At 38.6% G+C, this 26,062-nt stretch overlaps 1 protein-coding gene and 1 long non-coding RNA gene across 19 annotated transcripts in view; one reads left to right on the top strand and one right to left on the bottom strand.

The window, feature by feature from the left end:
- The window catches only part of NCKAP5 (NCK associated protein 5), a 435,525-nt gene that overhangs the window by 51,988 nt on the left and 357,475 nt on the right, over positions 1–26,062 (bottom strand). For all 18 annotated transcript variants that reach the window (XM_084524282.1, XM_084524281.1, XM_084524266.1 and 15 more), the window contains 5 exons: positions 14,219–14,323; positions 10,865–11,056; positions 6,558–10,384; positions 5,699–5,876; positions 1,326–1,404 (listed from right to left, as the gene is read on the bottom strand). In XM_084524282.1, coding sequence (XP_084380408.1) covers positions 1,326–1,404; positions 5,699–5,876; positions 6,558–10,384; positions 10,865–11,056; positions 14,219–14,323 — 4,381 coding nt within the window. The remainder of the gene's footprint in view (positions 1–1,325; positions 1,405–5,698; positions 5,877–6,557; positions 10,385–10,864; positions 11,057–14,218; positions 14,324–26,062) is intronic.
- Positions 20,917–25,077, top strand: LOC311438605. The gene is made up of 3 exons (XR_014694220.1): positions 20,917–21,509; positions 23,850–23,953; positions 24,394–25,077. It is a non-coding gene; the product is annotated as an uncharacterized lncRNA (long non-coding RNA).

Raw genomic sequence — 26,062 nt, 5'->3', positions numbered from 1 at the left:
GAACACCAAGGAAGCACTGCAGTCTTTTCAGGACACTTTACATATAGCTGTTTCTTCTTATTCAGTAACTGGATTAAAAACAAAACCAAAATATTTCAAAATAAAAGTTTTCAGAACTTTGGGGCTGGGAGTGAGGGCAAAACAATTCTGAACCAACTTAAGTGAGTTATTCTCTTTTTGGCAATTTCTAGTATCAGAAAGAAAGGCCTTTATTCTTAGAGGGAGCAGCAAGTATTTAACTTTTCAGGGCTTGCACCTACCCAGCTGCAGAGCCCCATCACAGTCTTACAGTGCATTGTTCAAAGTTCTTGTTATTTAGTTACTGTAACAGAGCCAAGTTTTGGATGGGTTGCTAGAGATCAGAGAATTCAGGGATCTCTGCTGCAAGGAAGACAGAGTTCATTTACTTGATATTAGGACTGAAAACATTGGACAAGTCAACAAGGCATACAAACGTTATCCCAAAGAGAAATGTGTTTCAACATGATACCTCTGGTTCAGCCCCACTTTCTGGATTGAGAGCATTAGTGAAATGAAAGAGCTTTGTGCTAGTACAGTTACTGACAGTGTCCTGAAAACACTGAATCAGATTTTAACTACTGCAGCAGTCTCTGCCTGCAAAGGGAACTTGCTAAAGATTATTATTTATTTTTTTTTAATTCAGAATCGTTTTCTTATATTGGTGACACATTGCTCTATTACAGATCTCAAACAAACTTCTGTTTCATCCTCCGTTGTCTATTAGATATTTTATAACAAGTATTGAAAGTTCACCTGTGGTTAAAAATTAGTACCTGCCAATCAAGAAGGACTGACGGTGCCACTCTCCTGAAAAGTTTAGAGCAAGGGCAGCTATATTTGCAATTACAACTTCAATGTTTGCTGAACAGACACCTGGTTTGGTACCCACTCTGGGATAGTTTATCACAGTTATTCTGCTATTTGGAATTTTACGCTGAATCTTACAAACTCAAGGACAGACTGCAGAGTTACAGAAAATCAGTATTATTTCCACTGAAAGTATCATGCGCAATATCCCTTGAGTTAGGTCACTGTATGTAAGCCCCACGTTTTGGAGACTGAAATGGTATTTCATAGTCAGATTCCAAAGCTCTTCTATCAAACATTGCTTTGACCCACAATCAGTAATGGCATGTACTGATCTTTTATATAGTTGGTGAAATCTGACTGGTGGTGAACGCAGAGCTAAATGAATGCTAAAACTGGCATTAGGTGGGCAAACAAATAAAGTAATGAGGATTAAGCATGTTTTTTTCTATGAATGGAGACAGCAATAAAATCCAGTGTAAAACATAGTGTTGTACCTATGTCATGACTCTGACATGTAGTCCTTGTCATGGTGTCCTCCTCTTCTTCTTGCAGGTTTTCTGTCACTACTTTAGCCTGTACATAGTACAACAATGACAAAAGTGAGGAACATCTGTGACTCTGCTTATGGTGCTATATGATAACTACTGAACATCTTTTCAGAAATAAACCACAGTAAAGTTACAGGGCAGCTAAGAGTGGAAGTATATAGCCTGTCCCATTCTATTAATTATATCAGAGGACAACAACTTTAACTTCATTAAAAGTCACAACATGCAGTAGTCAAAAAATACCCTTGGAAAATGCAATTCCTCTGAAGAAAAAATATGTTTCTGCATTTTAAAAAAACTAAGAATCAAGAATTACACTCAGGACTGTTGACCTCATACTTGTTTTTCCTTGAAAAATACCATGTTTCAGTTGCTATGCTAAAAAGAAAAAAAAAAAAAAAAGTGAATTTAATAGGTGATACCTTATTTAATCCAGTTTCCAAGCACTTAACTTTGGCATTTTTGTTTCTGCATCTCTTTAAAAACATTTTATTAGCTAAACAGCGAGAAAATCCAAATTTCAGAATTCACTAAGAGCTCTTACATCGAGCTCTTTACACCTGTTTCAAGTATGTGTTATTCAGATCCCCTAGATTGCCCTGTTCTTCTGCATGAGTATTTCCAAAGTGTGTATGTAAGGTCAGTATCTTCCTATAATACAGTGAAAACCCCCTCAATTACATGTCATGAGTGGCCATAATTCAGATGCTAGGGACATATTTTTCTGCTATGGTATATAAATCAAACAGGAATGAAGATACTTGTAGAGTGCTGAGAAGAAAGCCAGCCCTGCAGAAAAAATTACTGTCAGTATCTCACAGATCTTAAATTGTTTGCTAATCACTATCTGCCATTTAAACCACTTATAGCACACTCCAGTAGCATTAGATACATTCTGTAATCTAAAACAGCAGAATTTATCATCATTTGCATGACATATCTTTGATCATTGGATATATTTTGCTTGTCTGGCTTGAAGTAGTAGCCCTATTGACCTCTTGTGACTAGCCTCAGTAAAACATGAAAGATTTACTCTCTATATTTATAAAAGTGCATTTATAATCTCTTAATCCCAGGTATTCAATTACATCTTTTTTTTTTTTCTTTTTTTTTTCTTCTGAAATGAGGATTTTCAGGCTATGGAAAATGAAGAGGAGGGTGCATAACTATTTGGCATCAAAATACAGCCAAAAACATCTCTCACATGTGCATATGGCAGTCTGTTGCTTGCTAGTGCTGGGACAGTTCACAATATTAGGATAGATCTTGGGTGTTCCCCAACCACACAGACTACAGGCTGACAGTGCTATACAAAACTGGTGTCTTGATTTTGGTGCCACACTTCCACCTCACAAAGTAAAGCTCATGGCTTTTCTAAATTACACTGGGCTGTAATAAAATCACAAAGGTGAAATGAAGCAGTGCGGCACAAAAATGATTGTATCTCACCTTAAGCTTCAGCCAAGGACATGAAAAAGTATTCAGGAACATGGAACATCCTTGGTGTAGGCTAAAGGATTATGTATTTCTGTTGGCTGGCCTTTAGAGCAAAGTGCTTTTTTGATGAACACTAACGGGAAGTGTATCCCTTTGAAGGTGAATGCACAAGGCTGCTATTGGTGGAACATTGCTTTTTCCATAAATTCAGTGGCAGTCAAGCAATCGTGTTCCTTGTATGAACAGAAATCAGATGTAATTAGTGCATATGCTATGGCATAATAGTGCCTCAAGTCTTTTCCTGGCACATCATAAAAGAAGAAATTTAATTGTCAAAAATTAAATGGGCTTTAAAGGAAAAACTTTCTATAAAATTAATATTTAAAATGTTATGGCTAGACTTAAATAAGAGGTATATACGATATGCAGTTTCTGCACTGTACCTGTGTCACTAAATGCATTTTGCATTGTTCAAAGAAGAAAAAAAAATGCTCTTAGTTTAGGGCTTTGCAAAAGATTTATGCTCTTTTCTCCAAAAGTATTCATTTTGTCTTCATACAAGCAAAAAAATGCACAATAGGCCGTTCTACCACACGCGACTGTTTTCAGTCTCAACTATATCCCAGTCCTTTGCAATCTGCTTCAAAGGAAGCTGACACCGAAGAATAACTGAAAATGATAGTAATAAGATGCATGAACTTTGAATTTACAGACTTTCTATTGTTTTTCTTGTGCAAGTTTGGAGGACAAGATGAAATCTCACATACTTTGGAGTCTTATGGTATATTTCTTTCAGAAGTAAGCATTAACAACTGCAAGCATGTTTTTATTCTCTTTATTCTAGATGTCTTCAGCCTTTTAGCACTAGATATTTCATTCAGGAATTGAATGCCGCAAAAACAAAACATGAAACTCACAGAGATGAAGCATATAATGCAACTCAATCTCCCAAAACAATATTAAAAATACTTTGATTCTCAGCGAACAAAAGAGTGTGTGGTATAGGATAGGTAATGCCTTTTCTCTGTGACTAATGTGTCCTAAAAAGCTAAACAGAATAATTAGGATTTCTCCATTATTTATATATATTAAGGGCAATCTTGTAGTTCCTTAATAAACTGAAGTGTGTTTCTTGAAGATACACTTAAAGTCCTAAACGACTATTATTGCTGCATTTAGAAAGACTGCACAAATTGACAGACAAAAAGCACAGCAAATTATTACAGCGTTAGAAAATAATAAGTTAGAAAGAAATTGTAGAAGCGATGTGCAGTGTTTTTTGTACTTCTGTACAGTGAAGATATACCCTAAGCTGTCAGGACCATATTAAATGGGGCATAGTTAAACTGAGTGGCTCTGATAAGGGGCTCTGCTTTGCTATCAAAGTTCTAGATCAGTTGGATTGAATTTCCTGCATATTGCACATTTCCAGACTTTCATTCTCTCTCTTTCCTTTCCGTGGCACTACAAGGACAGCCTTAGATACGCTTATAATTTGTGGTTTTATAATGCAGGAGACATCTACATTTTCAAAGAAGAGATGATACCACAATAGTCAGGAGAAAAAAGTTTTCCAACACACGCATTCTGTGCATATTCCCTTTAAGTTTTAAAAAATGACCTTGTGGATATTCTTAGGAAAGACATTTGCACTGAGGTAAAATATCTTTTGCCTGAAGTTGAAACCATGTGTGTTCATACTTCAGACTTAACCATCTGAAACAACAACAAAGAGTTTCTCCAGTTCCCATTATGAAGCTTTTTGAATTGTTTTAACCTTGAAACACATCCCCCCCAAAATGTATTTCAAATTCTCTAAAATGAAATAGTTGCATGTGCTGTACTTCAATAATTCAGTTTTATCAGAACAGAAGTAGTAGCTTCATGTTCAGTATATATGTATTTGGCATAAATTTTCAGATTATTTTGTGAAAAGTGATTATTTGTAATAACAATCATAATAATATGGTCAAGACAGCTACCAGGAATGAGAAAAGAATGCTTATGAAGTTCAATTACATGAGATCAAGTCAAAGTATCTCTGCTCTCATGGTGCTTGGGCTTTAAAACATCATGGGAAAGGCCCTTTCTGGCCAAGAAATCACTCGCTAAATTCCAAGGTTAATTATTAAAAGCTTCACAAGGAAGGGCACCCATTCAGTTTCACTTTAGGCTACAGTCCTGGGCTGTGCTTACACTATTCAAGGTACAGAAAAGTTAGCCACTCACATAACCTTTCAAGAATCAGAATCTAGCAGCTAATAGAAAATAAAATTATTTTTCTTCGAAATCACAACATTGCTATTCGCTAGGTAAATTAAAAAATCAGGTATAGTTAGTACCTTATTAAAATGTAAAACTAACTACAAGGCATTAACAGGGAGATTTTCCACGGTACAGAGTCATGCGTGAAATGTATGCTTTTGCTTTTGAAAGACTCCTTCTTAAGTGACAAATATTCCCCAGTGTGGTCAAATGCTTTGCCTTTTCCCCACCAGCATTGCACTTTTTGGGCTTAATGTTTTCTATAACATTCAGAGTAATGTTCAACACTGGCAGGCATGCAATTTTCAGGGAAAGGGGAAAAAATGGAAAAAAAGAAAATGGTCCTATTATTACACTGTACTGCAGTATGATTATAACATCGCTGTGCATATATCTCCACTGAAATTGAATTGCCAGCAGAAGCAGTAGGACCTTCATGACTAGCTGTATTATCTGGCCTATAGTCAAGCTGCCAACTTTGGTATTAATTCACAATTCTCTCGCTGCACAAAATCATATATAAACAGTTATTATCCTGTTTGTCTGTACTGGCAATAAGGAACACATCCAGAAGTTAAAAAGAAGGTAATAACATTTTCATGTTCTAAAGCACTTACCAGGGTCTGATTCTGCATTTCCATATCAGCTTTTGTGTTGCTGTTTTTCTTGTGGTTTCCTTGAGAGCTGATAGAGTTGCTGTGAAGAGAGGAGCCCTGGGAGCTGCCCTTCGACACACTCCTGTAGGAAACATTATTTGATCCACTTTCTGTCTGCTGAGCTGCTTTCTTATCAACTCTGCAGGTAGAGAGTGATTCCTCTGATAAATTACATTGCCCTTCTTCAATCACTCTACTTTTCCATTCCTTTAATGTTTAAAGTAACCTCTCCATATCTTTCTGTCTCTAGACCTTTGAGTGATAAATGTTTCTAACTAGCCTTGATCAAATCTGTCACTTGCAATTTCAGGTAGTATATCAATTTAGTCTTTCACATGTAATGATTTATTTTATATTTGTGACTGCTGTGGGGCAAACGTGAAAACACAATATAGCAATTGCTACGTTCTTCTGTGACCAAAGGTTATGGTAGCTAGAAATGTAACTAATTCTGACTAGTTTCCAAACACGTTTACTGGTTAGAATACATGGAAATGGAATTCATTAAAAGATGTACCTAAGTATCCTCTATATTTACACATCGTCTGCCTACATTCTTGATTTCTACAATAATTTCGTATTTCTATCAACTTGGATGTAACTTCCCATTCTTTAATTTCAAAGACCATTGGTTTGGTTAACAAGAAAAAGTCAACTGAATTATCATTTCATTATTAATACTTTTTTCCCTTAAAGATGAAAGTCCTGATAGTTTACAAACCGATTGCTCCCATCCATTCTTAGTCTAAGAGGAACATACATTGAACTTAGCATCTGAGGATGCCAGCAAAGTTACACGGCACAACAAAATATCCCATACCTGTTTAAAAGTTCCTTCATAAAACTGTCTTTCGGTGAGTATGCAGCTGTGGTGGAACCTCTGACTTGTTCACACCCAATGTGGCCGGACGTGTTTTGTGATGGTTTCAAAATTTTACTCTCCATAGCATCACCTAAAATGTCATTGTTTGTTTTCCTGTTAATTTCGTTTTCCATTTCACAGCGTTGTTCAGTTTGCTTTTTTTCTTTTCTTCTCTCTAATTTTGCCTGCTTAATTCCAAATCCTGAAACCTTTGCTTCTTTTTTTTCTACCTTTGTTTTAGGAACATCAGGTTTCCTGCTACTCAGTGCTGGGAGCTTACTCTTTCGAAAGCCAAACCAATTAGCTATAGAGGGCCCTGTCTTTTGTTTAGTCTCCACAGTGGGAGATTTGTTTTGTTCCTGACCCTTCTGGACATTTTCTTGGATGCATAACATGACCTTCTCCTCTATTGTAGGCTGTAGAGCAGGCGAACTGAAAACATCAGTAACCTCAGAGGCTTCTGCTAACTTTAAAGACATCTGCTGTCTTTGTGATTTTGTTGCTTCCAGTTTATGAGGACACTTCATTCCATCCAAGCTTTGAAATGATGAAATCTGTTTGGAAGATGCAGTAGCTGATGCTTCTAACTCCAATTCTGCAGGCAAAATGCTTTTTTTATTTAGAGCTTCATGTTTTACATTTTCACTGTTTTTCTCACTCTGGACAGATGGACTGCGTGCATCCTTTTGAGAAAATGATTTGTTTCCATCACATTTTGAAGTGCTGTGAAACAAGTCTACTTTTGGAGACGATCTGAATGGCAGTTTGCTTGGGCTTCTATGCTGGCTATTGCAATTACTCTTATTTCCAAGAGAACCTTGTCTAGAGTACGAATTTTCAGTGGTTTTTGAAGCATTTGAAGGAGTCTCGTGTGTCACTGCTGACCCAGGAATGGCCTTGATTTGAAGTCCTTCCATGGCTGAGTTCTGCCTTGTTAGAGAATTTCCTCTGTCAGAAGTATTTGTAATAATCTGAGTCCGTACTTTTCCAAGACCTTCTGTAACAAGAGCAGATGGCTTTTCCCCTGTATGAATGCTAAAACTCTGACTACGAGCTTTCGCTCCATTCATGCCCAGAGCTGGTTTCAAGTGTGACTTGTTGCTGGAAGAAGCAGATCTCTTAACTAATTTGCTTTCTAATCCATCTACTCTGTCTACCACCAAGCTGCAGTTTTCATGTGGCTGAGGTGATGCTGTATCCATACTAAGTCCCACAGTAAAATTATCTTTTATATCGATATCAGACTTAGAGTCTTTTAATTCAGCATCCATTGCACCTCTGGTGGTTAGGCATTCATTTTGCTTGTACTTACTTGAACTCACATTGCTTTTGGAAGCTGCATTTATACTGTCTTTTTCCTGCTTCCCTGGGACGGTAGAGCTCTTTCGGAGAAGTTGAGGAGATTTGACAAATAATTTCAGTCCTACAGGGAGACGGGTTTTCATTGCTTTCTCATTAGAGTTTTGCGTAGCATTTGCAGTGTCGCTACCATGAAAGGATGACAATGGGGAATTGTTTACCTGAGATAGTAAGGGCTCGCTTGTGCTTGTGGCATGACACTGAGGAGTTGTGGGGAGAATGTTTGGCATCTTTTGAGGCTGATCAACCCCACTGTCACTGGAAATATCTTTTTTGCTGGAATATGCTTCTGTTGAAGAAGTTGTTTCCAGTGACGGACAGCCCAGGGGAAAGGACCTGTCTGTTTGAAAGTTTGTGTTCAGGAGCTCACGATTCCTGTGGAGACCTGGCTGATTAGGGCTTTTTGGGCAGACTTGCTTTGTGAAAACTTTGGAAAGTCCTTGGCATGCAGTATGGGGTTGCTGAGATACACATTTATTTTGCATAATTGCTTCTGCATTTTCCTGAAGGTAAGATAACTCAATTTTGGCCCCAGAAGATACAGCTTTTGCTTGCAGTTCATGACTAGATTGATTATGAAAGCCGGAGTTCACAGCTCCTTTTAATGGTGATGATTTCAGTATATTTTTTGCTGTTTCACTGGGACCAGCTCCTTCAAACTTTACAGCTACAGGTGATGAATGAGCATAATCAGGCCGAATCAACAGGGATGTTGACCTGCCTGGAGGAAGGGGTGGGGATGGCGATCGGGCTTCTACAGTTGCCAAGTCGCAATGAAAGTCTCTGGTTGGAGGTTCTCCATAGTCACTGGGCTCTATAAGGTGCTGAGGCAACAGTGGTGATGCTGGGCTCTGACTCTTTGGATACTTTGTCCCATTGGCCCTGCCTGGACGCTTTGAGCTGGGCAGGAGGTGGGCAGGGGGCTTTGGAACCTGGAAGTCGACTTTTGAGTCAAAATTATGAGGTGGACTTTGGGCCTTTTTGAATCTGGAAAGCTTTACAGGTGGCAGAGCAGGTGATTTTTCAAGGGTTGCATGGCTCACTGATGTAGCTACAGGTGTCTCCTGGCTCTCCATCATCATAGTTTTTTGCGGAGAAAATTTCCCTCTGCTGGGTATTTTAGTCAAGTTTGGCTTTTGATTGATTCCTGTATGAACAGTGAAGCTTGAATTGGCCTTGTATGATACCTCATTCACTGGCTTCACTATTTTTTGCCGTGGAGCATTTTGCAGTATTATTCTTCCACAGCGTGAAGATTCACTGCAGGTCAGGGGGACAACCGTATTTTTATTACCTGTATTATCCTCAAGAGTGTTCTTGGTTTTATCTTCAGATCCTTCTAAAGCAGTGTAGTTTCTAGCACTGCCTCCTGTCTGCAAATTAGTTATTCCCTGAGGTATAAGTTCAGTATATTCAGCACTGGACCTAGTTTGTGGCTGGTTGATTGAAATTTCATTTCTTGTTACAGTGACAACTCCAGTTTGATGCGAGCTGAATTCAATAGGCTCACCATCCTCGGCATCAAATATTACGGTAATGCACTCTTCAGAAGAGGTCTTTTTTATGACCTTTTGTTGTTTAATGAAATTACATGTCTTTGGCCTAATATCTGACTGAGCAGATACCTGTTTTTCCTCTTTGTCAGTAAACTGAGAATTCTCTGTGACTACGAGGACGTCAGAGTTCTTTGTGTACTTCTCAGAAAAAGGACTTGATAATAGATCTGATGGACTCTTCTCATCACTGCTTTCTATACGCAATTCATCCAAGACTTCATTGTCATCAGTATCTGAAAGCTGAAAATTAAGGTCCTTCCAGCCCGTATTAGCATGGCTTTGATCTAACTGTAACTCAGGCAGCTTTGCTCTGGTGCACAGTTTTACTTCTGCCTGAAATTCACTGACAAAACTAGTTAATTTTTCAGGTCTTTCCTTTGAATTAAAATATGAACTTCTTTCTGGCAAATGTTTCCTATTAGGGTCCCAGTCAAAGAGACTGTCAGAAACACTGTGAGTTAATTTGTTACAATAGATCCTGCAGTCTTTGCTGGGTACTTCCTGCAGCAATAATAAGGATGAAGAATCGTCATCTGCATCATCATGTGAATCTGAATCATAAGAGAAAGTTTTATGTTCAATGCAAATACTTCCCATCTCCATTGGCTTACAATGAGTCTGTTCATTATGGCTGCCACATTTAACACCAGGGGAATATATTCCTTCATTGGAGTTCATGCAGTCTTTGTAACCCCATTTTGATATTACTGAAGGTGATTCAAGTAATATTTTTTGCTTCTGTAATTTCTTCAGCCCTTCTAGGATGTGGTTTTCCTTGACACGAGTTGGAGGTAGATCATCTGCAGGACTTGAGAGGTTACTTGGGAGTGAAGAACCAATGCTTATTCTTTTATCCCAGCTCACGGATGACTGTCAAAACAAAATAGAACTCACATATTACTCACAAGTGCCGTTAATAAAAACGTTACCATTTTATTAAAGAGATTTAGGAGTGCATAGGGCATTACGTTTCATCCATTGCTATTAATAGCAATGTTCTTTTTTAATACAGGATTTCATACTGGTGTGAAAGCTGCAGTGGATTTAAAACCTGTAGGAAGAACAATATGAATGGAAGGATTAAGATAAAGAAGGAGAAGAACAATTTGGATTGTGAAAAGACAGAATAAATGTCAGAACAAATGAGGAAACTGCGAGCAAATTGGAGTGATAAAGGAATTGTTAAAAAAAATAAATGAGGGAGAGTGAGAGGGAGGGAGACGGCAGGGAGAGAACTCCTGAGTTTAATGACAACTGTTTTAAACACAAAAGAAGGAAGAAAATTAAAAAAAAATAAAAAATCTGAAAGTCAGCTTAAGCTAACAAATGAAACAAATTAATTTCATTTACCCTTTTGCTGCATGTCTTCCCATCATTCCAAGTGTAGGAGGAACCACTGGAATATTCACTGCAAGCACTTGAGAGGGAGAGTTCACTGCTACTGCAGCTGCTCCGGGGATATAGGCGGCTAGAACCTGTCGTATTTAATTGACTCTGGCATTTCAAGACAGGTATACTGGATTTCACATTCTGCTGGCATTCCTAAAACATGAGAAGAAATAGAAATATCTCATGGCTGGAAAAAGATCGTTTAACTTCCCCCTGATTAAGAAGGACAAAGAAAAGCCAGTAAGCTACTTACACCTTCCTACTATGCCATTAGTGTCTGGTGATTTTCATACAGAGAACTAAGTTAAAAATTGCTAATATTTTCATTTGTCAGGGGAAAAATCCCTGATCCTCCATGTTTTTTCTTTATTCTTGAACAAGTATTGTCCTCTTCTTTTGCTAAAGATTATTCTGAGTCTACTTGAATTATGCTTTGTACATAAGTAGCATGCTCCAGTAAGATACAGAAAACAAAGTTATAAGAATACAAGTACATCTTGACAACTGCATTATAGCCCTGGAATGTAACAGATGAGGCTGTACACCCTAGACAAGGTAAATTAATTTAGTATCCCAAGCAGAATGTCCACTGAGAATGGAATCTCTCCATTACAGTCTAATTTTGGTTTCCTATCTAGTTCAAAGCTTTGTCTAAGAAACTCTCTGACGTAGGACAATCCATCTTTGTGTCACTTTCAGACAGCTGAAGCCTCTTGCTTATGCAATTTATTGACACTTTATGGCTGCCTTTAGTACTTGTGTAGTTATCGCCCCTCTCCAAATGCAATTTCAGCTGACTGTGACTAAGTGCCAGCTTTGAGGAAGAGAGTAATGAAGAGCAGATAGCACTTTAGGTAAAATATTAAACCTCCGTAGGAGTATCTAGGATTACTTTAATTTGTTTCCAAACTAATACTCTTGTGCCTAACAATGTTAGAGCTTCTTTAACGTTAAGCGCCCGCACCGTTCTGTTAGGCGATTCTCCAGTTTCCTTACCAAATCTGACATCTTTTTAATTACCAGTAACACCAGAAAGAATGACACAACTCTATTTCATAAAACTTTGGTTTGAATTTCATTAAGGCAGAGTATGATTGTGCAACCTCAAATATTTATTGCTTTTTGCACATGGATATAGCCCCAATTAATTTTGCATAGATGAAAAATTTACCTTTATATTCAGGAAGTCACAAGAAATCTGAAGTTACAGGATCCACAAAAGAAATATCAAAACTACACATGCAACAGACGCAGCTGCTTCATGCAAATCTCTGGAAAAATGTTCATTTTGTACGCATTTCTCATACACCAGCATGTTTATTGGACTTCTGCTCATTTCTTCCACTTATTCCTCCACAACCTCCCATTTATTATTGCTAGGGCTGAACAGCTTTTGGTTAAATGGGAGAGCAGAATTTTTACTGCTGAGGAGTTCATCAGTACAGCTGTTCATTGCTGAGCTGACATAATAATGTTCTGTTTTTGACAAACTTAACTACAGGGCAAATCATTATTCTCTGTCACAGGCCAAACTTATGAATGGGAAAATCATTTAGAGGTAGAAAGAGCACATTTCACCTCTGGGAGTTATTGGTACATGTCCTCCTAGGAAGTCAAATGGATGCAGGAGGAATAGCCTTTAAATCTGTTGACTCTGGGAGGAATACATGTTTCAGCATCAGACGCAGGATGATGCCTTTGTTTTTAGCTCTGAAGCAGACTTTTTGCTTTGTGGAGACAAATTACACTTTATTTCTGACACCGTGGCTCCCATGGGAGACCCTCTCATCAGCTGCCACAGCCATGACGGCGTCGTTCCCTGTAAGGCTGACTGAACAGAGGCCAATGGTAGCATATGCCAGCTCTGGCTATTTCAGAGCCTTTCAGCTGTGGCACTGGAAAAAGATGTTATGTCAAATTTCTGCCCTTTATACTAAGCTATGTCCTAGCCATCATAGTGTTGAAGGGAAGGATGCCTGGATAATCCTTTCCAATAAGAACATCCTATAAGAGAACAGAAGGGATCGGAGCCCAGTGAAAAGTACTGCCTTCCCTTCCTATCACCTTGACTAGTGTGTGGGCCTGTCCATCCCCTTGCTTCGTTTCCTTTGCACCAAAAGAGAAGAAAGGCATGTTTGGTTTTCTAGTTTTAACAATATGAAAAGAGGATATAAAAGTGAAGCAAAAGACCAATATATTACTGTAATTGTCTTTACTGTTGAAGAGATAAGAAAACATGCAAAAAATATCATGCCATTGGAGATTCTGAGTTAGGATGCCTACCCAACATCTAGATTGCATTCAGATTACTAAGAACTGGAATATTCTCTGGCAATTTGCCTTTATTCTCTAAATTCTCTCAGAAAGTACTTTAAATTGTAAGTTTATGATGCATTAATTAAATACATTTAACTTGTATATGGGTTTATTAACTGACATGGTGAAATGTTAATTTTTTGTAATCATGACTTTTAAATCATTACCTTTAACGAAATTGGAGTACAAAGGCCCGAATGTAATACTACAATTTAAATACCTAATTTTTGCTAGACATCACAGAGAACTGAATCAGACTATAAAAGAGACAAAACTATACACTTAGAAAAACCTAACCTGAAGGCTTAATTACATATCATACAAAGGGTTGTTAGCATTTTCGTGAACCTTTGAAACAATGCCTTTTCATTATAATACGTACTACAAAGGAGATTACATTTTTGTTGACACTACTACACTTCGAGATCAAAGGCACACACAGGTTCAATGTTCTGTTCTTGTCCTCTTTATTTCTCTTTATTCCTCTCTATCTTCATGTGACTTTTGTTTTTTAAGCTACTTTTCTCTTTGACAATGAAACATGAAAGCCACACTGGCTAAGATTTTGCCAAATAAGCACAAAGCTAACTCTATTTGAAAAAAAAAAAAAAAAAAAAAAAAAAAGCAGAGCCCATGAATTTTTAAAAGTTCATACATAATATATCATAAAAGTGGATGAATAATATGGTGTATGGGCTTTAATAAAAAGCTCCTTGACCATTTCTCAGAGATTCTGAGATGTAATCAATACCCAGAAAGGTATCTTGGGGACATTGCTAAGATTTATGCTTTTTTGCACAGAGTGACACTATCTGCTTACTATACCAACCGAGGACACAATATTGAATTTCAGAGAACAGAAGGAAGAAGAAGCATTGTTATCTGCCTCAACAGTGTTTCAATTCAGAGATCAGCTTTATGCCTCATCCCTGACATCAGACTTCAGAGGCGAAAAGGAAGGTGCCGAACAAGGAATACAAGGACAGCACAAAAACTCACGTGGATCTGAGCATCAGCAGTTCGCGATTGCATCAAGCTTCTGTTTCTTTCTACTTCTGAAAGCAAATCCCCAGACGAGAGGTCTAAGATGCGTGAATGGAGTTTCTGGGGGGTGGGGAGGTTAGAAGGGAATGAGCAAAGCATAAGCACTTGTCAAGTATGCAACAGATCAGCATTTTTAAAATTCCAAACTCTGCGGTTAAATTTCAAGGGAAATGAGGACCCCGAGGTAAAAGAGGATTTGTTCTGTTTCAAAGTGTTGCTGTTCGTGCTTGTTTTGTTCCAGACGTCCTGTCTGAAGAACAGGTTGTTCTTCATCTAAAACAAACCATACTTTTTCTTCCAGCCTCTGTTTTGCAACTTATCATTATTTAATATGCAACAATGACGAATGACCATGAGTTCCACCACTATCCATAGAGTTTGACAGGTTTCAGGGAAAAAGCATAAAAATGAACTACAAAATTAACATTTATAAATCAATCAACATGTTAATGTTGTTTTATTTACGAGCTGCTACACCTTGAATGAATGATTGCAAAAGTGACCCAATTTTTAAACAGCATTGATCTGCTGAAGGCCTCCCTTGCACACATTTTAACTCAAAGTCATTAATGTCATCTGTTAGGAACAATTAATGTGAATAGAAAATAATTGCATCAGGGAACTAGGGACTCAGAGGATTTTGTGCATTAATATTCAGATGCTGTTCGATTATATACACTGTTCTTTCCTTGGGTTTTGCTTGGAAGAACAACTAAGCTGGTGCCACTTCCTCCATATTCACCTGTATACCAATTACTAAGGCTTTCAGTGTGCATTAAACCTGATTTGTTTTAATTGCAGTTTCAATAAAATCCATGATTTATGTGAATGCCTTGGCCAATGGCTTCAACAGAAGAAATACCTGCAGTCTTGTCAGTCACTGGGCCCACATATCATGTAACAGGCAGTATGGATCTTATTCACAGTCCACCAAAATCAATGAAAAAGGACTTTAAAAGAAAAAAAAATCAACACAAACACCTTCCACCTGCAGGAACCAGCAGCACAGCCCCTGCCCTAGCACTGCTCCAGGCTCCCTTCCTTGCAAAGGATGTAAACCAGGGGGGAGACTTGCTGAGGCTGCTTGCGTGGCCCTTCACCCTGCCCATCCAAAAACCTGGTAAAAGACAGAAGGAGACTCTCTACCCACTGAAGTCCTTCCCCACAGCTCAGCAGTAACAGTGACAATGCAGCTCTTTGCAGGGCCATGAAACATCAGTTACACGGTACCTTACAGCTGGATGTGCCCCTGCCTGCTCTCCTGGTACTCGCTGCAGAAATTCATCTGCTGGAAACCAAGCAGGCAGAGCCACAGGGCCATTGCTACAGCCTCTGGATCTGCGTGCTGTGCTTCAGGCGCATTTCAGAAATGCTAGCAAACCTTATTTTTTTTCTTTTTTCTTTTTTTTTTTTTTTCTAAAGAGTAATTAGTAATTTGGGAATAATTTCTCAAGAGTTACATATTCATACAGGTTTTATGCGCTGGCTCTTCAGGAGGTGCTGTCCTGCTGCAGATTATGGCAAATAGCTTCAGTGAGCAATGCTCTGCAGAATCGTATTTTGTCCAACATATTGTTGGGTAGATTAAAATGCTACAAGCACTCAGCATCCAATATACATTTTATTATAAATATTAAGTACACTCAGGCTATGTGTTTTTTAACACCAGGGATGCCTATTCCCTAGTTATTCAGTGTGTACCCTTTAAAACGTTATTACTAGAGTTACCGTTGGGTGTTTGCTCAAGATTTAAGCTCCAGGTAAAATGCTTTCCCAAGCTCACAGATTTACTGACTTAGTACACGTGCTATTCTTGACAATAATTCCAAGTGCATCGTTGAACCACCAGAAAATTCCACTGTTTTCTGAAACAGGAGAACCTGATGCTATGAACAAGTGTTGTGCTTGCTCTTGGCAGAGGAATTACTTTCTCCAATGAAGCCAGCCATCTGATTTTTGCTTCCAGAGATTTTTTGGGTGAGTTACAATAGCCAGACCTGTGCATTCAAACTGATGACAGGGAACATCTGAGATGGCTGAACATTTACACCTGAACATCTATTTTCCCCAAAGTATTCTAGAAACAGTGCTATAGGAGTTTTACAGTTGTAAAATTGTCTTCTTTTTCCAGCAAAGCATTTTAAGTAGCTCATTACTTAAATGGGAACGTGCATGCATCTCAGTAAGGGAAACAAAATACACCCTACAATGTCATCCAGTGGAACTTAGCGTGCTGCTGTTACTGTCCATGTCAGACTTGAGAGCAGAGGTCAGCCCACTTGGATCTAACACCTTTGAACAGGCAGAAGAACCAAACATTTCTGGCTGGAGAGCTGGCTGGTGATAAGACACAGCCCAGCAGAGCATGCAGCCAACAGTCCAGAGCTGCAGGGCTCCAACCACACCAGCTCCATCACTGGGCAGGCTGGGCTGTGCACGGCTCACGCTCCGTTTCAATGGGCTTTGCCAGCACTCAGCTCTCTGACTTTTCATAACAAAGGTGAACCAGCAGACTGAAATGGAGGAAAATGCTTTCAAGATGTGTAATGTGATTGTACATGTATTTCTGCATCAAATGAAAGACTGCCACATTGGAAATATCCCCCCCATGCATATGCAAAGACACCAACAGCCACGCGGCCAGCACAATGACTAGCATTAACAAACAGCCTAGCAAAGTTTGAGATCATTAATTAAATACAGTCACACAGCACTGAAGCAAGTCATCCAATTACAGAAGAAAAATGATAAGAAAATTGTTTTTCTTTCATTTATTTGTTTTTCTTCCTTCTCCATTTTCCAAATCAAAAATAGGAAAAACTCTCTTAAAAAAATCTCATTAACGATCCATTTAAAATCAAGTAGCAGATTGTGCTAACTATGTAACTTGATTCTGATTTCTTCTCAGATAACAAAATGTACTGTGTCCTTTGTGGTTATTTTTGGATGGTCACATACCCAGATCAAGGAGTCACCGCTGCCTTGAAAATCACACAATGGGAAAATCACTGTTGATGCTATCGCAGTGCAGAGGCTGACCACAGCACAGACTGGCTTTCACAGAAAAGACCACATCAGTTCAAATGAATATTTAAATACAAGCCAACGAGTTATAACTATAAATTCACTTCATCTGCCCCATTTGGAGTGTATTGAGATAGCTGGTGACCTACGGGAATAAGGGGAAACTGGGCAGTATTTGTGCATGGGACATATCAGCCCCTCTGAAAACAGGAAAGTATCAAGAGCTGCAGGATGGGAAACCATTATGGAAGCGAACACAGCATGGGTTGGACACATTTGCTCGGAAATTACCCTGTGCTGAGCAGTGCTGGGGCAGGTGCAGATGAAAAAGTTCCCAGCATCGTGGCTGGTCTGCAGCCACGTCTCTGGGGCTGGTGGGGAGGTGCAGGCCAGGCAGAGCAGAAGGGGCATCTCTGGGGCTGCCTCTGAGCAGTGGCAGAAAAGCTCCACCTTCGGTTATGAGATCGTGGTGTTTCCCAGGCTTTATTGCCATGGTCTCTCTCCCGGCTTGCCTGTGTTTTCAGCCAAGATGGAGCAATATGGCTCAAAGTCAAGAATAACTCCTGTAACCCACATAAAAAATAAAAACAAAGTAATTGATAATTTAGGTGGAAACCTATTATATCAAGTGCAATAGGAAATACAATTATCTGGCAGCAGATAACCAATCCATCAGACGGAAGGCCAGCCCCCCTCCCCACAGCGACATCCTTATTAAGGCTTTCTAGGAAGATAAAAGAAGGCTCCGGCCTCCTGGCATGAGGCAGTATTACAGGGAGACTCCACAGTGCCTCGTGACTGGATCTGCACAGAATATCTATCAGTTCCCATCTCCTTTTTAAAATGTCTAATGGCCTGCAGCATTGCCAGAACAATTTTCAATGAATTATGCCAAACTGCGTATGACTCTCCAATATCGGATGAGTTAATTGCTATTAAATCAATTGGCTTTGTTTTTCTCACATGAGCCAAAGCCCATCATTCACAAGAAAGAAATTCTCGAGGTTCTGAGAGAGACATTTTCATCCTGGTGCTCTGAGCCAGAGCTGCAAATGTTTGTTTGGTGCAACCCCTCGTCTCTGCTGCTATCCGGGGCATCACAACACTGAAAAGGCAAACTCTGGACTTCTCTCCCACACAGAGCAGCTGTTGCAACACGACTGGCAGGGAATACCTTCTCTGCAGCCTTCACACCACCCATTTTTAATAATTCTCTGCACAAAGAAAGTTCCTCTCAAATCCACAGGCAGCAACACACCTGCTCTGGTTCTACCCTGGCTGTACTAAATAAGCAAGCCTTAGTAGCTCTACCAAAAACACGCAACAAATGTACAACACGAGAAGAGTGCTGATACAGCTGTGACAGAAGCTCAACAACTCTTGCTAGGTGACTTTTTCACTCCTGATCCTTCGCTCATAACTGCTATATCCATCCAAAGCAGAGTCCAGCTATGAATTAATCCCACCTAGGATGAGATTTAGTTTCAAAGGTCTTACAGAAATAGCACTCCATCCTGCATTTCCATTGCACCCTGGCAGATAGCAGACCAAATATATATGTATGTGATTAGGTATGCAATTCACTTAATACTGGTTTATGCAGAAATAACATCTGTCTTGAAACTGAATGCTGATTTTTTCAGTCCCTAGGTGCATTTTCGTCCCTAGATGCATTGCAGAGGGATTCAGATGGAGAGAGAATAACTTTCACCTACTCCATCAGAGGTTAGCTAGATTAAGAACACACACTATTCAAAGCATGAAGGGTGAACTTCTCATACAGCTGATATTCTGAAATAAAGGAGAATGTTAAATGTATGGAAAAATAATAAAATGAAGTTCAACTTCGGAAAGCAGAAATAGATTTTGCCTTTAGACAAATCAGAGACTGCAATACATGTGCTTCTGGCATCTGGTAAATCTGCTTTTTAAAGTGTGCTGAACAAGTTGTTGTCAACAGAAAACAGCCAACTATGAAGCAAAAGTGAATGTTATATAAAGGTGCTTCCATTGTATTTAATTCCAATAATCACTAATGTAGAAAATACACTTGAAATCGTACACTGTGTGCATGCAGCAATGCCTGATGTTTCATCGTATGTAACTGATGCAATGAAAATAAAATGATAAATATTTCAACACTTGGAAGTTATATATTTAATAGAAAATTCAGAATTATGTCCTACTTTCCTACTGCTCACTTCCTATAAACAGAACATTTCACAGTTTATAATGGCAATAGCAGTTGGCATACTGAGCACTTTACACGAGTAAATCAGCTTGGTTAAGAACTTGCCTTCATCCTTCCAGCTGTCTATTGAATATGAAGACAGGCAGCTTCCTAGCAGACTTCTTGTGCATCATTTATACCACTTCATACTCCTTTTTATACCTGTATCCTTTAGGTTAATTTCAAGGACATTTCACTATGGAAATATCCATGCTTTTTTCCTTCTAATTCCCTAATAGTCTGCTTTGCAATCATTTACCCTAACAGCATGACATTACCTCTGACTGTTTCTCTCTGATAAATATTTTAGACTAAAATCAAGTCCAGCCTTATGGTGCTTGAGCTGAAGAATTCAGCATGTCTTTAAGAAGCATTTATGTCCTTTTTAACCACTTTTCAGGAGTGCCTTTACATCAAATAAGGTCCCTTATTCACAATTGTGTTCTGGTATTTCTTCACAGAAATAGGCAGCTAATAAAATGAATTTTTCCACCAGTTCTGAAAACAAAACACAGCCTTATCTTATAAGTTGCACAGAGTAGTGCAATGCAACATGAACCACATAAGGGTATGCTTTTCTATATTTTTAACAAGTGTTAGAAAGAGACCAAGTTTTATAGGACTACGTGAGATTGACACAAATACTTAGATTTGTATTTTCACTTGTACCTATAGCAAAAGTGACCGATCAGTCTGTACCTGTGCATTTCCTTAAGCAACAAAATACTGCATCAAGGAAAAAGAAATGGCAAGGTATGGGTGAAGCACAGGAGCAACGAGAGGTTCGCCATAGCTCTGCTCTGGCCTGCTCTGCTGCTGCAGAGCATCCCCTGCAGAAAGTGAGTATCTCTCTGCAGTATGGGCAACGGGAGCTGGCCACAGGAGACAGCTGGGAGAACGTGCACTGTGCAGCCAACTTGTCAGGGAGCTCCCTTCTCCTGCCAAACCTTGTCCAGGACTGAGGCTAAACACAGAGTGGGAAACGAACAGCCTCCGTCTGTTCCAAATGCTGCTCCCGGCCCCAAATTGTTTTACTCTCATCACTTCTTAGACATCAAGAAGCTGTCAATGCACAAGTTTGCCTCTATACCAGCAGGCACACACAACTTCTCATCGTAAAGCTAAGGCATCACACAAAACTCTTTTCACTCTTTCCTTGTTGTTACAGGCTCCATTTCTAACAGATCAGGCACTCAGCAGAGGTACTTGATATTTGGCAAAAGCACACAACATGAAACATTATACAGCTCTGTCTGGAATAGACAAAGCAACTCAGAAGTCTTACACCCCGTGGTAATTAGCACCAGCAAATATGCTGCCTTTCATACTTAGTACTCTGCTCTGTCTGTCTGATGGGTCACCTGAAATTCATTGCCCTGTGTGATGCTGCTAGGGTTCTCACCTCTCATACCGTGGGTAACATGCCACTACAGCTGGTTAGATTTATTTTTGGTGGGAGGAGGGGGGTTAATCCACAGCGAGTGAACCCCAGGATAATTCTCACAGTGCTAGGAGTGAGCAGCGAGAGACTGGTATTTATTGGCCTTATTTACTGGCTGTGTAAAATATGGGAAACAGAATCACAAACTTACAGTATTGCCCAGCGTTAACAGGGGAAAGAGTTATAGAAAATATGAATATTAAAGGCTCAACTATAAAATACATTTCAGTAAGCTAAAACATTTCATGGTACAAAAAAGGCAGCCTCCAGTTATTCCAGAAATTTCAAGTCAAGCAGATTTGAATTTTCTATTAATCTAACAAAAATATTTCCATGCAAGTTCTAATTTGATTTTTGCCATTTGTTTTTGCTGTCTCCCCTACTACTAGGTGGACATTGCTAAAAAACATGACGTCTGGGGATCTAACATCTAGCAGATGCTAGACTTTAAATTCATACCCAGTACAACAGCAGTTTGTCAGTTTTGCTGGCAAATCCTCCAGGCGAGTTCACTGAGACTTAACTGACAACGTCCAAGACAAAGTACACGGGTATGATATTACAAACATTTGTATAGAAGATTAGGGTGCTAAAACTACATCGGAAAATCCTGTTAACAAGGCAAATCCAGCACAAAAAAAAAAAACAAAACAAAAAAAAAAAAAAAACAAACAACAAAACAAAAGCTTCACTTGCATCTACTTCAGGTTTTCCAGGCTTGCTGCTCTCTGTTATTATCAAACCATTCAGAGAGAGGAAAAACCAGTCAATTAGATTCCAAAGTAAGGAACTCAGAAGGTTGAAAACTTATATCCTAGGGTATAAATTGGGAGGTATTAAGCAGACATTTGATGCATAAACATAAATAACATAATCTCTGAATTCTTCACAGAGTTGGCAATATTATTGTAAGCCTAAAATTACTCCTCTTCCAAATCCCTTCGTTTCATTAATTTTCATAAACTGTTTTAAATAAAAGTTACATTGAAAGACAGAAAGTAATCCTCCCTGATCCTAGTGTTGTTTTTATAACTCTATCAGTGTTCTCAAGCTCTAAGACTCCAATGTGGTTTTAATAGCACTACAGTAGGAGCCTGTAAATATTGCAGTAATAATACAAGGAGCTAATTTAATTTCTTAGGAAAATGTACGCATAAAGTTCCCTGTGGTTTGTAATTACTGTAAAGTCAACAGTTTACATCAATGACCTGGTAATCAGCTACTCAGAATGTAAACAATTAATGAAATAAATGTTTTAAACAAGCTTTCCCTTGGAAGAGTCCTTGGAGTATGGTAAAACAGCAGTTTTGTGAGAATAGTATTGTAGAAGAGTCAAGCCTCTTATTAAGTTTATATATTTACTTTTTCTCATTAATTTGGTGCAAAACAGTACATGCTTTTTGTAAATACCTTTCTATTGATCTGATAGCAATCCATATGTTAATTCCACTTTGCTAAATGGATGCCAGCCTCATGCTGGTGCTATGAATTATAGGAACACCCGAGCATGGAGGCAGACATCTGCATGTTCTGCAACCTTCCCTTCCTGCACTGCTCACAAACAACACCAGTTTTCCTTCACATCTCAGCGTGGTCAAAATCAGTCTAGAAAACAGCTTTATACTAAACTTCTGTGACAAGGAAGAACAATGCCATTAATCTTTTATGGCATGCCTTTCACATGCTATCTGTGCTTTAACAGTGAAAAGGTGGAGTGTTTGTTATTATTTCACTGTATTTAAAAAACGCTTTAACATGAAAATACAGCTGAAAAGTGTTGAAGGTTTAGTGTCACTTAGACGATTGCAATCACGTTATCAATAATAATCTGATTAAATTACTCACTAATTTCAACATGCTGCTAAATTGATACTGATCAGAGATATTCCTGGTAGCACAAAATAATTTTGGTCTTTGAATTGTGATTCTTACAGTTTAAAACTCATTTTCACATTCACTTTCTGACTATGCCCCAAAATCATCTAAAGGAATTAGGCAGCCCTCAATACGATCTTGTTATTGACATTTATGTTGATCGATGTTGGCTCTTACAGAATTGGAATCTACAGATCAATTCCCTTATTAGATTCGTTCTCAGTGCTGCCATGATCATTTTATCACAGAAGCTGCTGCTATCAAATGCTGCTTTATCACTTTATAATAGGATACACTGAAGCTTTCCTCTGGCATATAGTTGGAAATGAAAGCTGTCTGAGCTCTAAGAATTGTTTTTACAGATTTTCAAAATTATCCTTATTAACAGCATATGTCTAATTTTTAAAAGCTATTTAAAACTCAATTTACCTAACTAGTAAAAATTTTTCCCCATGAGAAAATACCAGTTCTCAGGGTGGTAAAAACATAAAATAAAATAAAGGTTAACACTGGACATTGCCCTGGATTTATTAATCACCTTCTTTCTGTTGCCTCTAAGAGTGAAGAGATGTTAGATAAAAATGAGTGTAAGAATGTAGGTATGATAGAAGAAACAACGTGGTTTCAGGAATGGCATTATGTGAACACAAACACATGTACGAGCACTCAAAAGCAGACAGAACAAAATTATACTCGAGGTTTGTTGCAGAGGTTTTTATCTGGTTTTGAAAATATGCAGGGCAATGGTATTTTTGTAAGAGTGGTGTTACAGCCCCTGTTGAGAGAGGAGTTCATCACATTAATTTAAATCTACAATAAAATAAATTAGCTTTTTTATTGCCAGGTTGAACTACGGGGCTATGATTGTTATGTATTGCTACAATCTAAGTCTTAATGGCATTTTAGCCCTGTGGTGGTCAAACAGAAACCATTTCAAACCTTCTAAAGGCTATTAAAACATGTGCAGATGTCTGGAAAATTAATACTATTATCTAACTCTAACCTTTTGCCTGTAGGAGGAAAAGGAGAGAGAAGGCTCGGGGAAGATGTTTTAGATCAATACATGGCAACAGAGGAGGGTGAACGCCGCTTCACATGGAAGTTCATTGGCTGTGAACAGGTGATTCAAGCGAGCAGATTCATCCTTATTTGGTTTGCACTGAAATCATTCATTTACTCAGAAAAAATAATTTAAGAGATATGAGCATCATTTTTACAGTCCTTCCTCACTGCTGTTTCTCAAGGTCCAGCAAGCTAGACACTGGAAAGGTTCATTCATTTAAATGACAGGAGCACGAATTTGTCAAGGTTAATGTTGAACAAGTCGTATTTTCCTTGCTACAAAATTATGCATTTGAAAGGTTTCACAATCCCTCCACCCTTTCTTATTCTTTTTTTTTTTTTTTTTCCTTTTTTTGGTGAAATTGTTGAAATGTCAGCTGGACTGAAAAGAGTGTAAAAGTAGTAGGAGGATTTAAGGAAATAACATTATTGTTAGTTTAAGGCTTTTACATACATATTTTCTCTCCAACACTAATGCATTGTTTTTGCCTCTGACAGAATAATTTCAAATAAGGAGAGCCTTTTTAAAGTGGTTTTCTTGGATGCCTGGATACCAGGTACTTATGGAAATGGAAAATAAATACCATCAGCCATTGCTCCTGGGCCAAACTGGGCTCTTGCGAGTACAGTGCCCTCTACGCACTGTGCAGGACCTGGACCAGCCCTGTGAGTGCCAAGCCCTGGCACACGATGGCATTAAAGAGAGTTCCTCTCCCACCCTGCTGCCAGAATGTCCCCGGAGGCAGCCTGCCCTGGGCTCGAAGCAGCCATGAACTTTACCATGGAAAGCTGAGAGCTGCAGACCCCTTCGGCAGCTGTACATGCTCGGAAGAAGTGGTGCCAACTTTTGATTAGGAATCTGTGACCTTGTGAATTGATCATTATTTTCCCGTAGATAAAAGCAGGGCTTAGGAGGTATTATATAGGAGTTTCAAAAAGGGTCAGCCCCTGGTTCAGCACCAAATAAGTAGCCAGATTTTTAGAAGAGCTCAGCAAAATGCCTGAACACTTGAAAGTCTGGGCCTGTGTACGCGAAGGACCTAAAGACCTAAATTAAAGGTTAATTCCATTTGTTATTCCCCCATGAACTGGTAAAGACTGGTAGCAAAGCTACCCATATGTCTAATTATTGTCAAGAACCTCCTAAGGACCATTTAATGGAATAAATTTAAGCAAGCCTCTAAAATACAATGCTAATGTCTGGTTCGTGTTCACACTCACATTATCTATAATCCATAAGTGTACCTAGACATATATGTATCTACAGAACAGGAGGAGGATGCAATGCTTATTTAGGGAAAAAAAGGGGGGGAGGGTTAAGAGTAAGTGAAAGGAAACTTAAACACATTAGATGAAGTATTTCTGCTTTTAAAATATGACTGACTATAAAAATTTTGAATCAAAACACTACAAAATGAAGTAATTCATCTCAGAAGGTGTATACCAGAAGAAGGAACGGAAAAGTGCTATCTGTTTGAGTTTTTAAAGCACTGATATTAATTCCAGATGTCATTACTTTGACACTCTGGTTTCCATACTTTTAACCCAGTAAGATGGAGTTTAATTCATAATGTTCAAGATGCCCTTGTAATGCACACAGGACACAGACAAATCACTGCTCCTCCCTGCATCCAGACATCTGTTAGTGACTAATGAAACACGGCTTGCTCACATCCAGGCAGAAATGAGCAGGAATGCAATCTAAAAATGCTAAAAATACAGTAAGACTCAAGTTTGTCAATATCACATTATTAAAGATTTAATGACGAAGGTAACTTTTCCTTTCAGCTTGCCCTTATCAAGAGATACCCAGATGGTAATACAAGAGTTAAGGCACTAATGGACTCTTCAGTTTCACTGAGCATCTACGTGCTGATTTTATCTTGCAATACAGTATTTCACATTCTCAGCGAAGTCAACAGAGACATAGTCAATAGTGTCACAGCCTCTGGATGAGGATCTGAATCTTACCAGTATCCAAACCATCATTAAAGAAGATAGGTCATTTGGGAAACAAAGGAGAGCATTAGTAAAATTCAATACTAAAAGATGGGGTTGGTTCAGTAGGTGTTTTATGATTCATTATGAATAACATTTCATTTTAATTACCAACCCTTTCTTCCATGCACAGTATACATAAAAGTACACAAAACATACAGAGTACATG

Source organism: Aythya ferina (genome assembly GCF_964211825.1).
Source record: "Aythya ferina genome assembly, chromosome: 6".
Classification (NCBI taxonomy): domain Eukaryota; kingdom Metazoa; phylum Chordata; class Aves; order Anseriformes; family Anatidae; genus Aythya; species Aythya ferina.
This window is presented reverse-complemented; position numbering and strand designations above follow the sequence as displayed.